The 14,986-nt window shown below is 39.9% G+C and overlaps 1 protein-coding gene across 2 annotated transcripts; it reads right to left on the bottom strand.

Annotated features, from left to right (window-relative positions):
• Positions 1-8,782: 8,782 nt before the first annotated feature.
• Positions 8,783-13,214, bottom strand: zfp64 (zinc finger protein 64 homolog (mouse)). Of its 2 annotated transcripts, none has more exons than XM_080898188.1 (6): positions 12,985-13,214; positions 12,652-12,715; positions 12,431-12,574; positions 11,324-11,386; positions 10,982-11,233; positions 8,783-10,875 (listed from the first exon to the last, which is right to left on the bottom strand). In XM_080898188.1, exons 3-6 carry the CDS (start codon positions 12,507-12,509, stop codon positions 9,464-9,466), a joined length of 1,806 nt encoding a protein of 601 aa, XP_080754314.1. In that variant the 5' UTR covers positions 12,510-12,574; positions 12,652-12,715; positions 12,985-13,214; the 3' UTR covers positions 8,783-9,463. The 2 variants fall into 2 exon arrangements, with proteins under 2 accessions (XP_080754314.1, XP_080754313.1); XM_080898187.1 differs by having other exon boundaries at positions 8,788-10,875; positions 12,652-12,819.
• Positions 13,215-14,986: the final 1,772 nt, after the last annotated feature.

The following is a 14,986-nucleotide window of genomic DNA, read 5'->3' as shown; positions in this document are numbered from 1 at the left end:
TGAGGGGGGGGGGCTCCATCACAGCACACTGTTATTAATCTTAGTTAATTGTAGGCTTCTCCATTCAAACACCACACAGCTGTATTTTTCATCATTAAGCCTGTGTTTATAGTTGGAGGAAATTGGCCTACAATGTAAGTGATAGATAATCAAATCTCAGGAAAACTAACAGCTTGTGGTCAGCTACCACAAACCACACACTGTTTATCCAAGCATTCATGCTCTGAACATGGGAGAATCTATTGAAATATGCTTTAAACATGAATTAATCAGTTACAAAGCAATCTGAGCCATTGTAACTGTTACCTAATTTACAGACTGTGGTTGTCTATACAGAAGTTTTATTTTTTTTAGTTATTATCCATATACTTGATTTTCACTCAAATGTCACTATTTGATCTATTTTACACTTGTTTTTGCAGTGTTTCAGGGAAAACATCTTACTTTTTAGTCGACCATATTGGTTAAAAGGAACTGTAGTTACTTGTAACAAGCATTTTAGTTGTGCTCCATCTTAACCAATCATAATTGATTGATTGATTGATATTTGTTTTTGCTAACATCAGCAGCATCCCGACTGAGGAGATTCTGCATAATAAATACTACTTAACTTCAAGTAATGTCTTTTGCTTTACATGTTTTGTTCTGTTTTTATATTGTGGTCCTAATAAATTTATAGAACGCTTCAACTTATATAGTTTTTTTAAAGCACCTGATTTAATGTTTTCTTTCATGTACTTTTCTGTGAGTTGGATGTGGCATTCCTTCACTGGCCATAACACAGCTTGCATTCCATTTGTTGCACGGTGATGGCATCCTCTTTTGAAAAGGAATGCATCATGGTGGAATAATTGCCCTACTGCTCTCAGTCCACTTAGTTAAAAGGGATTCAGATGGTTTGGGATCTCTGTCTCTCTTCCCCCTCCACCATCTCGCCTCTCATGGGGCAAGGAGAAGAGGAGAGTCTGAGGGGGATGGGTGTTTGACTTGGGAGAGCAGAAACTGGGAGGGGGGGGGGTTGAGTATTTACATAAATGGCCAATCTAAGTTTTTCAACCTCCATTTTAATCTACAGAAACTAAAGGCAACCTTTGCCCTAAAATGACGACCCCGTCTTCTCCTTATCGATATCTAAAGTTAACACGTAGGCTGGCATTCCACAAAGATTCAGAGCATTAACTTTCCAACAGAAAGTGACGCGCACAACTAACAGACATGGATATTGGATTATTGCGGCATTTTAGAGGTCACATGATCCTCTCGGATCATGCGCACCTCTCGTCGGCTGCTGGGAGGTCCACCAAGTCTCGGTGGTGGAACAAGTGTGATCGCATGAGGCTGTGGCTTATCTCAGCCTACACATGCATGTTCACACACACCCCCACATGCACACATCTACCTACATTGCACTTGTTAAGCATGGTTTAGCAAGCATAACAGGTTCTAGAGTTTTAAAGTAATTTGCTTTTTAAAACTTTCTAGTGGGTGTATCGCTCATGAAATACTCATTAATGCGCACTTAAATTAGTCTCTGGCTATTCAACTACAGGACGATACTTCTAATGGAACAATAAGTAAATAAAATATACTAAAAGTCATAATTTTTATTAGGAAGAGTAGCTGATTTTAAAATAAGCATAATTAACTATGATTTAAAAAGGCATCGTGTGCTTTGGAAGTTTCAGTTATCCATAAACATTTAGATGCTTTTATAATATTTGAAGTTGATTCACTGCTGCTTTCACATCACTCACCTTTTCAATTATATCACTGACTGTCATTTGCAATACTGTACTATCATACTTGTGTACTTTTGTCCATCCTACTGTCTCAATCTTATGTTTTCGACTTCTCCCTGCTGTGGTGCTAATTAAAACAATTTCAAGGACAAAAGAGGAGAAGCTATTGTATCGCACAACCAGCAGTGCAACAGACATGGTGTCAGAGGCGTGCAGTTGTCAGGGATTAGCTCCCCTTTGCTGGCACAGATGGATACATCAACCACCACCAGTGATGAGTGGCTGAGCATGGACAACTGCCTCAAAGGAGCTTCTAGCAGGAATTTAGGTCCAAAATCATACAACAAGACAACCACATCTGCATTTTAGGAGGATGACACGAAACAAAGGGTCAGTTTTGATTAACCTGTTGCACTGCAGATTTGTGGCAACAGACTAAACCTGCTGATCAAGATAAACATAATGCATATTCAGGCATTTGAAGCAGGTTTTGTTAGAAATAAAGAAAGTTGATTGGAACCACCAAATACTGGCACCACTATTTTGTCCCACATTATGAAATCATTTTATTTATATATTTTATGTAAATTAAATTAAAATTCTCTGTATTATATCAGTTAATAATGGAGCTATAATAATGCAGCTGGAATAGTATTATTAGCTGTTCTTCCCACCCAGAAACTGGCGACTAGTCGCTCCTATTTATGGGAACAAACATTCCCAACACCCAGATCTTTCTTCACATTCCTGAGCTTTGTTGAGCCAACCCCCTTTCTAAAACAGAGAGATCTGATGGTGACAAATCTTCAAACCAACTTCCTCTTTTTCCTTTCAACTCAAGTAATGGCCCAGTGAACTGGATTCTCTGTCCTGACTCACATCCTCTGTGCCATAATATTTATGCTGCCTATTCAAATGGTGGCATGATCAAATTGCTGCATGAATCACACCACAGGCACCAGCTCACTAAATTACATCCTGACTAAGAGTCTGAATATTAGTCTGGGATAATGTGATATTAGCAACAATGGCTTACTTTCCCTGTATTATTTATTAAGTTAATTTAATGCACCTCTGATGACCGCAGCTGCTTGCCTAACCTGAATTGCGTATGAATCTGGGTGGAAATCTTGCTAACTGTGGCGCTGACAGTCAATGCCTCATCAGTGCTTTTAGGGCATTGTTGTTATCTCCGTGGCCAGGTCAGACTTATCTCACAGAAGGAACTGTATGTGAACAGAAACAATAGGCTTGATTGAGTGCATTCCCCACAAGGTGTTAGGTTACACGAGCCTGGTTTATTTAATAGATGATATCTGTCTGAAGGCACTTTGCCACATGATCTTTATCGCAAGCGAAATGGTGCATTATTCATAAACTAATTAATTTTCTGTCATGAAGACGTGATAGCAGGAAACAACCCGAGTCGACTTCATAACAGGGTAATACAATCGAGTTCGAGCAGAGAACTGCAAGAAAAAAATATGTAACTAATCGATTAGTCATTTTAAAAATCATATCCAACAATGCCAATTATTTAATTTACATGTGAAGAAAATACATCTCATCCATAAGTCCTTGTGCATTCATTCATAGGCTCACATACCCCCTGCTTGATTTTTAAACAGACACAATGCAATGCAATTAGCTTAACAAAGAAAATGGTAATCCACGAGCCGGTATGAGTGCATGGGTGGGGTGCATCTGTAACGACCCGAGAATGACTCTGAGAATGCTTCTGAGGAATTTTCACACCAATAAGCTGCAGGAGAGCCAGACTGAAACAGCAAAGTAGTGCAACTGAGAAAACAGGGGGGAAAAAACCCAACTTCCATTCAAAAAAGCATGAATTTCACAAAGCCTGCCTCCTATGCTTTAGTCAGGGGTTCGAATGTAAATGTCTAAACATTATTATGAAAATAAAGCCATTAATTAAACGGCGCAAAAAACGCAAACCAGGCATCCTAGTCTGTATTTACATTTATCAGTAACAGTAAGATCCATTATCAGACCACCAGCAGATACATAGCTGGGGGTAGATTCACATATGCTAATAAAGCAGATGTCCAGAGTCCTCAACACATTCCAGGCAGCCTATAAAAACAAAGTGTCTTTCTTCCCCCAGGAGCAGTGCCCCATCCCTGACTGTCTCCAACAGTCACAAAGATTCATATAAACACTTGGTGTTATAACCTGATGATCCCAGCCGTGCTCAGGCTCTCCCTGCCACTGTCCCTAAAACAACCACAGCATTTTGATCTCTTCAGACTACAGCTCCCCTCGTTTTGGGAGTACTCTGCATGTTTGGCCAAGGTGTTGGTCATTGTTTGAAACATTTCTATGACACTGGAAGTTTCGGCCAACGGCTCTGTGTCACTGCTGTCCAGTGTGCTGGACTCCAGCTAAATTCATCAGCCATTGTTTTCTCTGAGCAGGCATTTATGATGTCACTGCAAACATAAGCTTTGTCCTCAGATGAAGGATCAGCCAAGGTTCGTGCCCTTATGGGGTCAAACAAACATCAAATATGGACAGGCTATGACTTTCCATGGGGTTGGGTGGACATTATGGTGGCACAAAGACAACTTTATTTAAAGGTTAAAAAAGGCTGGCCATCCCCAGTTCACCAAAGCTTTTTCACTAGTAACAGTAAAACTGGAAATGTCTTCTTCTCTATCGTATTAATTGTAATATTAATACTAGTAAAGAGTCTAAATCTTACCCTTCATCTCTTCACCATTCCATTCCTGAGCATCTCAAACATTTCTATGGCTCTGCCAGTGACTCCTGCAGTGCAGTAAATGATCAACAATGATTATTACACAAACAAGATACACTGAAGAAATTATAGGTAGGATGCAATAAATGTATGTAGGGCCACCACAACAGATTTAGAAATATAAAAGTATTTCTGCAGTTCATTAAAAAGAAAATGTTTTAATTAAGTAAAATACATCAAACACACAAAAAGAATAAAAACTGGGGAGATTTTTGACGGGGATGCAGTTTTAAAACCCCCACATTTCTCAGGTGAAGTGTTTCAGATCCACCAAAGGCTTCAGTGTTTCCCATTGTGTAAGAATTATTGAGGCAGCAGTATCTGTGCGCATTAAGCACTCTGAAAGCACACATGGTAAACAAAGACTTAAGCGCATACACAAGCATGTGCGCGCACACGCACACACAACAATGGCTTGTATGTCAAAAGATTAGATTTCCATCGTGTTTGTTGTTTTAGGATAAGGCATGCGTGAACAGAGAAAATATTTTGCTTGCTCATAGGCATCTGCTGAGAACCAATGGAATTTCTAAAATTGTAAATAGGTTTGTTTGCTTATGCAACAGTTTTGTTCCTTCTTTGAGGACAATATTCACAGTTAACACATAAGTATTGATTCAAAAGCCACATGTGTAAAAAGCAACTCCTACCAGGGACTAACAACCAGTGTGTCCTTATAATAAACACATCAGTAATTGTACAAATACTCTTATTATCAAACTTACTATGACTGCAATTATGGAATGCTTAACAACAATCAAATCACCGTATAAAGGCAGTCTGATGAAAACAAATGTTGAAGCACACAAAAACTGACTGTGCTGCTCTGCAAACTATGAGACTATGCGGACAGAGAACACACAAAGCAACATGCTGACATATGAGAATGATCAAAGGTTGTCGCAAAACCGAGCATAAAAAAACAAATCCCATATCTGCGCAGAGCCAAACCTGATGGCCCAAGACTAACACTTGGCTCGGGTTCCCAGCAAAACCTGCATCCGACCATATATGGAATAAAAGAAAACAACTGAGTGCTTGTTTCCCTTTGAATATACGGCACTGATGTGCACGGCCAAAATCATTAAAACATGCATTTGTATAGGGTTAGCGGCACAGAAACAAGACAGGAAAACAATAGCTAAATGTCTTTGTTCCTGAATCACAAAAGCTGATAGCCGGGTTATTTGCATTCACAAGATTACGTGCAGCTATCGCTGCAAAACGGTGAAGCCCACATTGTCACAGAGGAATAAAAGACATTATTTTAAAAGGCACTGGCTCTGTGTTGAAGAGCAGGAGATACTGTAGCATTCTTTTGTCCACTAAAGGACTTTTATGGGCTCTTGTGCTCCCACTGAAGCCATGCCTATTGGCTCAAAATTATACTTATTTTGCTGCCCCCACCCCGAGGACTGGTTTTAAACTCTGCTTTCAATCTTAAAGTAACAACAACAAAAGGGCCTGTCAGAGTAATGCTTCCTGACAGCCCAAGATAGACGACAAAAGACAAAAACAACACCCCAAACACTCAAATGCTAAATAAATACCACAAAATAGTGTCAAAGCTTTGAGAGAGTGTGAAAAACTCAAGAATCACAGGAACAAATATGAGCAGCTTTGAATTGTGCCCGAGTTCATTAAAGAAGAACAAACATGCAGCGTGAAATATACAACCACCCACAGAGGCAAAGTCATTTTAAATCCAGAGTTTGCCCTAAAGTGATACTATTGATTCCTCTCGTAGACGCTACAATAGCCTAATAATGTCTCAGCAAATAATCACATTGCATTCAGAAAAGCAAATTGAGGTGTCTTTTTGTCCCTCGGCTGATCACATACCGCTTTCATCATGAATTTCTATCAGAAAGACAAAAAGAATTGAACACAGACAAGATAAAAGCCTCCAGTGCACTAAGAAATCAAAATTCACTTAAGATGTCAATAGTGTCACAGCCAGAAGATGCCTGCATCGGAAAAACAAATCCATATCAATACTTCGCCAATCAGTTAATTTCATTAAGGCATTCAATGCCATTTACTGATGGGATTGCAAATTGTGTGCAAACAAACCAAAGGTCAGAGATGCACTGTTGAACCGAGGGACAGATTGTATCTGAAGGAATGAAAAACTGTTTGGACTCGGTGGCTGATTAATAGCTACCTCTGATGACAGAAGTGGACAAACTCAATTCATTTAGGTTTATTTTACTACCATTTTCACACTATTTAGAGCACCGGCAGTTTTTTGCCAAAGTGTCATCTTGTTCTGGTTGTTGTCCATCTTTCCATCACCTGGTCCTTTCTGGATCTATTTATGTCCAGAAGGAATGCATCACAAGTTACGATTTCTTTAAGCAGCTGTGAGTGGAAATTGCTTTTTGGGAAGCCATTTATGGCCCCCATTCAAAGGCTGGCATCTCAAACACAGGAAGGAAGGAACACAGAAGTGCTATACAGTATGAAGAGCTTCATTTTAAACTCATCCTAGCATTTATCAAAAAAAGAAAAGCAAGCAAAGCTTTAGGATTTGCCAAGAGAATGCACTCTAGTTAGCTTTGAAATATGAAAACAAGCTTAGAGACCAAATTGGGTATGATTTATACTGTAACCAATTCACTATTTTTCCAAAAAATGTAAACAGAATAAAATAAATAAATATAACAACTCTCTTCAAACCTTCTCCCCAAGTAGGGCTCTTAAGACATTGTAACCCATAGAAAAGGCACTTAACCCAGCTATGACGTCACATGTGGAAGAGGAGAAGGGGGAAAGAAAGGGTCTGTCCTCCTCAAGGGTGCTTAGGATTATGGCCTGGAAGTCTGTTAGATAATAGATCAAAGAGATACATCAGAGTGCTTTGTGGTTTTCCCACATAACACTCATCTTCATGCATAATGGAATTTCAGGATTTTTTCCCCCCTAGTTCCACCTGAAGAAGAGGTGACACAGAGTGGTTCGAAAAATCTGAGTTTGAGTGCAGGCACTCATAATGCAACCCAAGTGCAGAACTGATGCAGATTTAGTGTTTGCATGCTGCTCTCTTTGTGGTACATTCTTCACTATAAGCTGGCTTTATGTTGCTTAAATAATACAAGAAACAGAACCTAACTTCAGATTTTCCCTTCTATTTAGGAGCAAAATGAGTATTTTGATCTGTCTTTTAATTTCAAGGTAGAAAATAGAGAAATAGTAGAAAAAGCACAGCAAACAATCTAAAGAGCTTGCTTAAGTTACATAAATGCACAAACAAAAACCAAACATGGTAACCACCATCTACGAATAAGATTTTAGTAGTAGTTTCTGTGGCATCTGGTGGTGGCGTCATATTTATTAAAAGTTAGCACTGTTATCCATGGAAGCTTTTTTCTGTCACTGGAAATAATTGAAGTTGAAATTTTAAGTTATCCTGGGTTATACAATGGATTATATTTCAAACGATTAGATTTCTACCATGTTTGTTGTTTGAGGACCTGCGTGAACAGAAAATAAGTGTAGCATTTTAATTTGATAGGTCAAATACTGCATTCACACGTAAAACAATTATTAGCAAATGTGGGCTAAAGCTAGCACTCAAACCAATCAGCACACAATTAGCATAGTTTGGATACACCCAAGTCTCTAAAACAATACGCCTAACCCTTTCATAAGGATGTCTCAAATTAGCACCCTTAATTTTCAGTTCAAAGCAGAATTCACAAAATAAGTAACTATGCTTTCTTACCCAGCTAGGCTAGCTGTTTTCCATATCCAGTGTTTATGCTAAGGTAGCTGTCTCCTGCTCCTTTATTGACAGACACAGCAGTCATTTCATATCAAACAATTCTTGGCTAGCACTTTCAAAAAGACAAAACCTTCAAGTGAGTAGCAGTCGTATCTTATAGAAACACAATGGTATAAAAAAGTGCAGCATTTCTCAAGAAAATTAGTAGTATGGGGATATTATAGAAAAGCCATCCTTCATATATTTTCAGTGTTAAAGCACACACACTACAGTAATACCCTTACTAGCTAGAGTCCCCTGTCTAAAACAGACACCAACTCTCTCAACCTACAGTGCTGGCAAACATGTTTTTTAAACCATCAAACCACTTCATCTGAGTTTGTGGCCATGCTGAGCGAGAAAATGTAAGAGTCTGCTTCAGCAGAGCCATTAGTGCTCAGAGACCAGAAAGAAATCAATGGTCAAGTGTTTACACAGGAGAATCCTATTCAGGTGCAGCATCCGCTCTCTGCAAATACTAAGTGCTTAAGTCTGAATGTAAAAATAGGAAGAATAATAGAAAGCAGCAAGCAAAAAAACTGGCTCTTTATTGAAAAATCTATCGGGAATGCGAGTCGCCTTTTAGAAGCTAAGACCTTGATATGCAGCCTAATGCTTTCTACAATTGACATCTACTTTTTCAGATTCAGAATGAGGGCTTGAAAAAAATATTTATTTTTAACAAAAGCTATACATACAGAATATGTATAATCAATACCACGGGGCAGCAGTACACTTACAGTCTGAATACTCCATAAAGCAGAGCAAGTTTCATTATATACTCTCATCACTCTGCTGCCACCTAATGGACAAACATAAAAAATACATCATACAAATACATTCAGTCACTTTCACATTTTGTTAATTTGCGGAATTATTCTTTTATTTTTTTGTATGATGTTGCTTTAAATTAAACCTGATTTCAATTAAATATTGTAACTGAAATATGGTTTAATTTCAATTTTTGATGCCTGCAAATATAACACTTGAAAATACAGTGCATGAAACAATGTTAAAATTGATGTTTTATTCTAAAATGTTAAGACTAAACAAACGACACCTCCAAAGCCAACAGTCTTGCTATTTTAGTGGTTACCGTTAGATCTACAAGTTACTATCAGCAGAGAAATAGCTTATGATGCAGTTACTGTCTTTTTAACTTTCAGAAACACACAACGCTGTTCACTGTGGGATGCTTTCGAGTGTGTGTGAATTGGAATAGAGTGCATGAGGGGAGAGCTGATCCACCGTGCTCTGCTGAGGAGACACTATAAGTGGAATGCCGTGGATGACCACATTCTGGCTGCCCAGGCTGATGTTTGGCACCAGTAATGCACTTTCCTCACAGGGTAAGGCACTCTCCTCAACCGTCACCATCTCTGCTGGCTTGGACATGTCCACATCAGGCAGAGGTGCTGTGGTCACCAAAGCAGAGTTTCCTTCCGTAACCACTGTAATCTCTGTGCCACCTTCCTGGATCAAAGCATTGAGCCCCTCCAGTTCAGAGCAGGTGGTGATGAACGTCTGTGTGCTGCTGCTCGAGTCCTGAGCGGTTATGGCCGTTTGCATCAGGGCCTGGTGGAGCGGGTTGCTGGCATCGTCGGTGCTGAGTTGAGTCAGGAGGACAGTCTGGGGTTCAAGAGTGGCTTCTGTGGTTTGGGATGAACCGAGTGGTTGTACAGGCGCCAGCAGGTTGACCTGCTGGATCATGGAGTTAACTACCATGTCCTGGTTTTCTGGGCTAAGCAAGACCATGTTGCTCTTATTCTGGCCATCCCCACCAGTTGAGAGCAAGGGGTTATCCTGGCCTAACGGGTGAGATACAATGATTTTAAGCTGTGTATTACTATAAGGAGGCATTGGGTTACACGGGATAGGAACTTCGAGCTCAGAGCTGGTTTGTGACATGGTAACGGGAACCAAGTTAACTGCTTCTGCTGGGGTAGAGAGCTGGAGTTGCAACACACTCTGAGTGTCCCGATGCTGCTTTTTGTGGCTCCGCAGGGAGTCCTCCCTCACAAACGAAGCGTCACACGAGTCGCAGCAAAAGGCTCGAGCTGCATCTAGTTTGGCTCGATACCGAGAGCTGACAGGCTTCGGAGAGTCGGTGCCTAAATTTTTGCCTCCACCTCTGCCTCCTTTCCCACCGCTGCCTTTTTCAAGCTTATCCGACTGACACTTCTTCTTGTGAATGACAAGATTGCTGCGCTGCTTAGAGGCAAAGTTGCAGAAGTCACATTTGAAAGGGCGGTCTTCAGAGTGGATCCGCTCGTGGACCTTGAGCGCCCCCTTGCTGGAGCAGGAGTAAGTGCACTTGGAACACTGAATGGGCTGAGTGGGTTGGTGTTCTCTCAAGTGTTGTCGCAGAGCAGTCTTGTTGGCACACTTGAAATCACAGTGCACGCACTGAAAGGAGTTCTCCGTACCATGTTTGATCTGAATGTGCGATTTCAGGTTTCCTTTCATGGCGCAGCAGTACTCACAAAAGTCACATTTGTAAGGCTTTTCGCCGGAGTGAATCCGGATGTGCCTCTTCAGGTCTGAGTTTATTTTGAACTTTGCATCGCATTGTTGGCACTGAAAAGGTGCATCCCCTTAGAAAATAAATACATAAACAAAATAAAGCCAGTTTTAATACCAGTCTCTAAGCTACAACTGTCACACAGCTGCTGACAATTTTGGATTTTTTTGGCTACCTACCTGTGTGAGAGCGGAGATGCACGGTAAGTTGGCTGGAGTTGCGGCTGGCGTAAGGACAGATCTGGCATTTGAATGGCCGTTCATCATAGTGGATGCGCAGGTGCTTCTTCAGGCTGCTGCTGTCTGCTGCTGCATAGGGACAGTGTTTACATTTGTGTGGCTTCTCACCTGTGTGCGAGCGGCTGTGCATGTTCAGCTTGTCCCGCCGACTGAAGCGTTTGTGGCACAGTTCACATTCAAATGGCTTCTCACCTGGATGGCAGACAGAAAAACAACTGGGGTTAAACCTTACTCTAAAGGGGTTTTGCAACTGAAGAACATATTTTGAAAGCATTAGCGTACCGGTGTGAGTTTTAAGATGCCGTTCCATGTCTTTTTGGCCATACTGTGTCTTGAAAGTGCAACCTGTAGATTGTAAAAAAAACAAAACAAACATTTTCTTAAATTGTGTGCAGCCTCTGCATTTGTGAAAAGTCCAATCAACACTGTACTAAATAAATACAGTGCTGTGAAAAAGTTCCCGATTTCTTTCTTCTTCTTCTTTTGCCTATTTGTCACTCTGTTGATGCTTTGTGCCCATAAATTTGTGGGGGTGCGTTTATAAAACTCTTTTATGGTTGTTTTTACTTGTGTCATTTTGTACATTTTAGTTCTACTTTACTGCCTCTCTTTTCAATTTTTTGCTGATGCACAGCATTTTGTGTCAGCGGTGGCTGTTTTACAGCACTTTCCAAAACTGGAATGGAATTTTGAACTTGCCAATGTGTTTTTTGGATTATTGTCCTGCTGCATAAGCCAAACTGATTTTGTAGTAGAGAGCAGAATTCATGGTTCTTTGAATTATAGCTAGTCATCCAGGTCCTGAAGGAGTAAAGCAGCCCAAGACCATCACAATACCACCATGTTTGACTGTTGGTATGATGTTGTTTATGAAATGCTGTGACAGGATGCAAACCTGCCAAAAAGTTAAACTTTTGTCTCAACAGTCCACAGAATATTTTCCTAAAGTCAAGTTTTGCACAGTCTCTTTATTATTGTTGAATAATGATCACTAGCTTTAACTGAGGTAAGTAAGGCTTAGAGTTCCTTAGATGCTTAGATGGGTTCTTTTGTGACCCCCTGGATGCTCCATCGATGCACTCTTGGGTGTAATTTTGTTATTTATGGATTACTTTGCTTGATTATCTTTTCACACAGGGCAGCTTTGGATAGCTTTTTTTATTCTAATAAATAATAAATGAAATTAGCATTTAAAAACTGTATTTTGTATATACTTGGGTTTTCTTCGTATTTTACTTAATAAAGTTTGTTTGATGATATGGAACAGGAAAGTGAAGGAGGCAAATACTTTTTACAGCTATTAATGGTATGGGGCTTGAGTGGCAGGAAGTGCAGTTCTTCCTGTTAGAGATTGAAGATCTGTGTTCATCAGCAGCAAGAGGCACCAACCTGAGAAACAGCAGCTGTGTCTCTTTGAAGTCAGGGCAGGTTTTAGTTTTTTGGAAGGTGTCTTTGGGGCTTTGGTCATCTTTTTGACACCTCTCACAACACAGGTCTGGTAGGTCTCCTCAAAAATAAACTCAGTGCTGGAGTCTGAAAATAATTTGACAGGCAAAGTAAATTTTTCATTCAAATTATGGACAGCAAAAGCAGAAAGATGAGTATGTTACCTGTGAGAGTGGATGTGGCAGTAGTGGTTGGGGTGTCAGGTGTGGACAGGAAACATTCATTTTGCTTATGGGCGAGAAAGACCTTATAATTATTGTACTGCTTTTTGCAGGAGCCACAGATGTGGATATCTGGGCTCACCTCCACCACCACAGAATGACCTGCAGCCACTTCGGATGGCAGAGAACACAAAACAGGAAATAACGACTTCATAGGACGTTGCATAATGTACATCTGTGAAAGTGATTACAAGATAGCTACAATAATTTGGAGCTAAATCGTGATATCATAGATTTGTCTTCCAGTTATGAATTTTAGCAACTGTTTTGTTTTACCTTCAGCGGTGTATGCAGCCATTTTCGAGGTGGTTTTGCTGGAGATCAGCTCATTTTCTGTGTCCTCGCTGCGTCCATTGTAGTTTTAAAACATGCCGACTGGGGTCAAAAAGTAGCCAATGAAACATCACTACCTATTTCCAACTGCGAAATCTACCACGGTTTGCATATCAATAGAACTAGCACTTCACTTCTCTGCCGACTCCACGTTTTACGACATTCTACGTTGGGTTTGCGGCAACCGCACAAGACTTTGCTGGTGTCGTCATATGCTGCTTTGAGAAACGTGGGAAAATCAAACTACAAAGTCTGATCACCCAAATCAACTTATAAGTCATTAAATAATACTATTAATAAAGCTATCTGACTTAGTGTTTGACTGTCCTATTTAGAATAAACCAATATCTATTTAACACTGTGTTAATTCTTTTGCAAACCGGGATTTTAAAAGCTGAAATTGCGTATTTATGAGCACTTGAACGCAACATCGTTGTGTGGTGGTGCCCCCGGCCCATTCGAGGTCTTCAGGCTCTGCTTTCCAGATGCTGAACAAAACTAAATCTGATTTCAAAATTTAAAATTCTTTAAAAACAGAAAGTATATTATTTAAAGGTTTAACGAGTAGCTGCATTAGTTGACTTGGAGAGGATAGTAGCTATTAGCTTACCTCTTTGTTCCTAGAAAGCCACCAAAACGGTTACTACTTATTAGAAATGTCACAAAGAGAGGCAACGATGGCTTTTACATGCATGTTGAAACTATTTGTTGGGCCATATAAATGTCAAATTCTAACTTACGTAGGCACGGAAATCAGCAGTTAGCTTTATTGTTTACTCTAGGCAGCAGAATATTGCCTTAACACTTGCTGTGGTGCCTGCAGCGACTTAATAGAGTATTGCTCGTGTGCAAGGTAAGCTTTCAGATGGTAGGCTACTTAAATATACATGCTCTACCATTTTCAAGTAAGGGCAATTTGCTTGGTTGTTGGTGTGAGTGAATGAGAATGCCTCTTTTTTTTATGCCAGAGCAGTTGTGCTAGTGTGAATAAGCCATGAAAGTGACTGACATACAGCTCCATTTTCAGTGGCAGGTCCTTAACTGCCTGATTGCCACTGTGAAGCTCAGGAATTTCCTTACGCTGACTTTCCTGCATGGCAAAGGCATAGGACTGATTCCTTCCCTGCTGAAACAGCAAATCCTTGAGACAGACAGGAGGTACACACACATATTTAAGTACACTAGACACATGAACACACACACTTAGACTTGCAAGGCCTTTCATAGCCTACCCACATGAATGTGACTAGTTGATTATCACCCTATTTGACTTATGATTTCACGTATAATCCATAAATGTTCAGTTAGTGATATGGTAAATGTATTGATGATATTATTAACAAAGTACTGTTTTCTTAGCAGTTTGAAATTTGATGACACAGCTCAGAAGGTTTTCATGGAGACATGAAAATGAGCTAATTAAATAAATAATTGCATCTGACTAAAGAGTGTGCAAATTGCATTCACATAAATCCCCCCCTCCCTCGCAAATTCAGTATACTTAAATGTACATCAAAAGACCACATTTACATGTGACACCCAAATGATTTAGTGGTGGTGTAATAAAAAAAAAAGACTTATGTCCCTCCCGCCCTTCTCCCAGCAGTGAAGAACTGGCCAAAATGCTCCCTACTTTGATCTAGAACTGTAAATCTGTTTTTCTCACTTTTCACACTCGAAGCTTAGGATTCTTCTTTCTCTCATATGATTGAGCAGTTTGGTCACTTCGTTAAGTTCAGAAACACTGCAATAACCGCAGTGAAAATATTCCCAAACAACAATTGTAGTCATTTATTATTTGGGCAGATCGTTTTTCCACTTAATGATTTGAAATATCAGAAAGTAACAAGAAGTGCTCATCACAGTTTTTCCCAGTTTATATGTTTCAGTTTCTGCTCAAAATAATTTAAGATCCAGAGATATTAAATTTCAGTGATATGAAGAA

The sequence above is a fragment of the Rhamphochromis sp. 'chilingali' genome (assembly GCF_963969265.1).
Source record: "Rhamphochromis sp. 'chilingali' genome assembly, chromosome: 12".
Lineage (NCBI taxonomy): Eukaryota > Metazoa > Chordata > Actinopteri > Cichliformes > Cichlidae > Rhamphochromis > Rhamphochromis sp. 'chilingali'.
This window is presented reverse-complemented; position numbering and strand designations above follow the sequence as displayed.

Bases quoted from the DNA above. Each gene is read 5' to 3' on its own strand.
- zfp64 (XM_080898187.1), bottom strand. From the start codon at position 13,006: ATGGCTGCATACACCGCTGAAG. The intron at 12,820-12,984 runs GTAAAACAAAAC...TGCCATCCGAAG, and splicing joins GGCTGCATACACCGCTGAAG to TGGCTGCAGGTCATTCTGTG. The intron at 11,387-12,430 runs GTTGGTGCCTCT...TACAATCTACAG, and splicing joins ACACAGCTGCTGTTTCTCAG to GTTGCACTTTCAAGACACAG.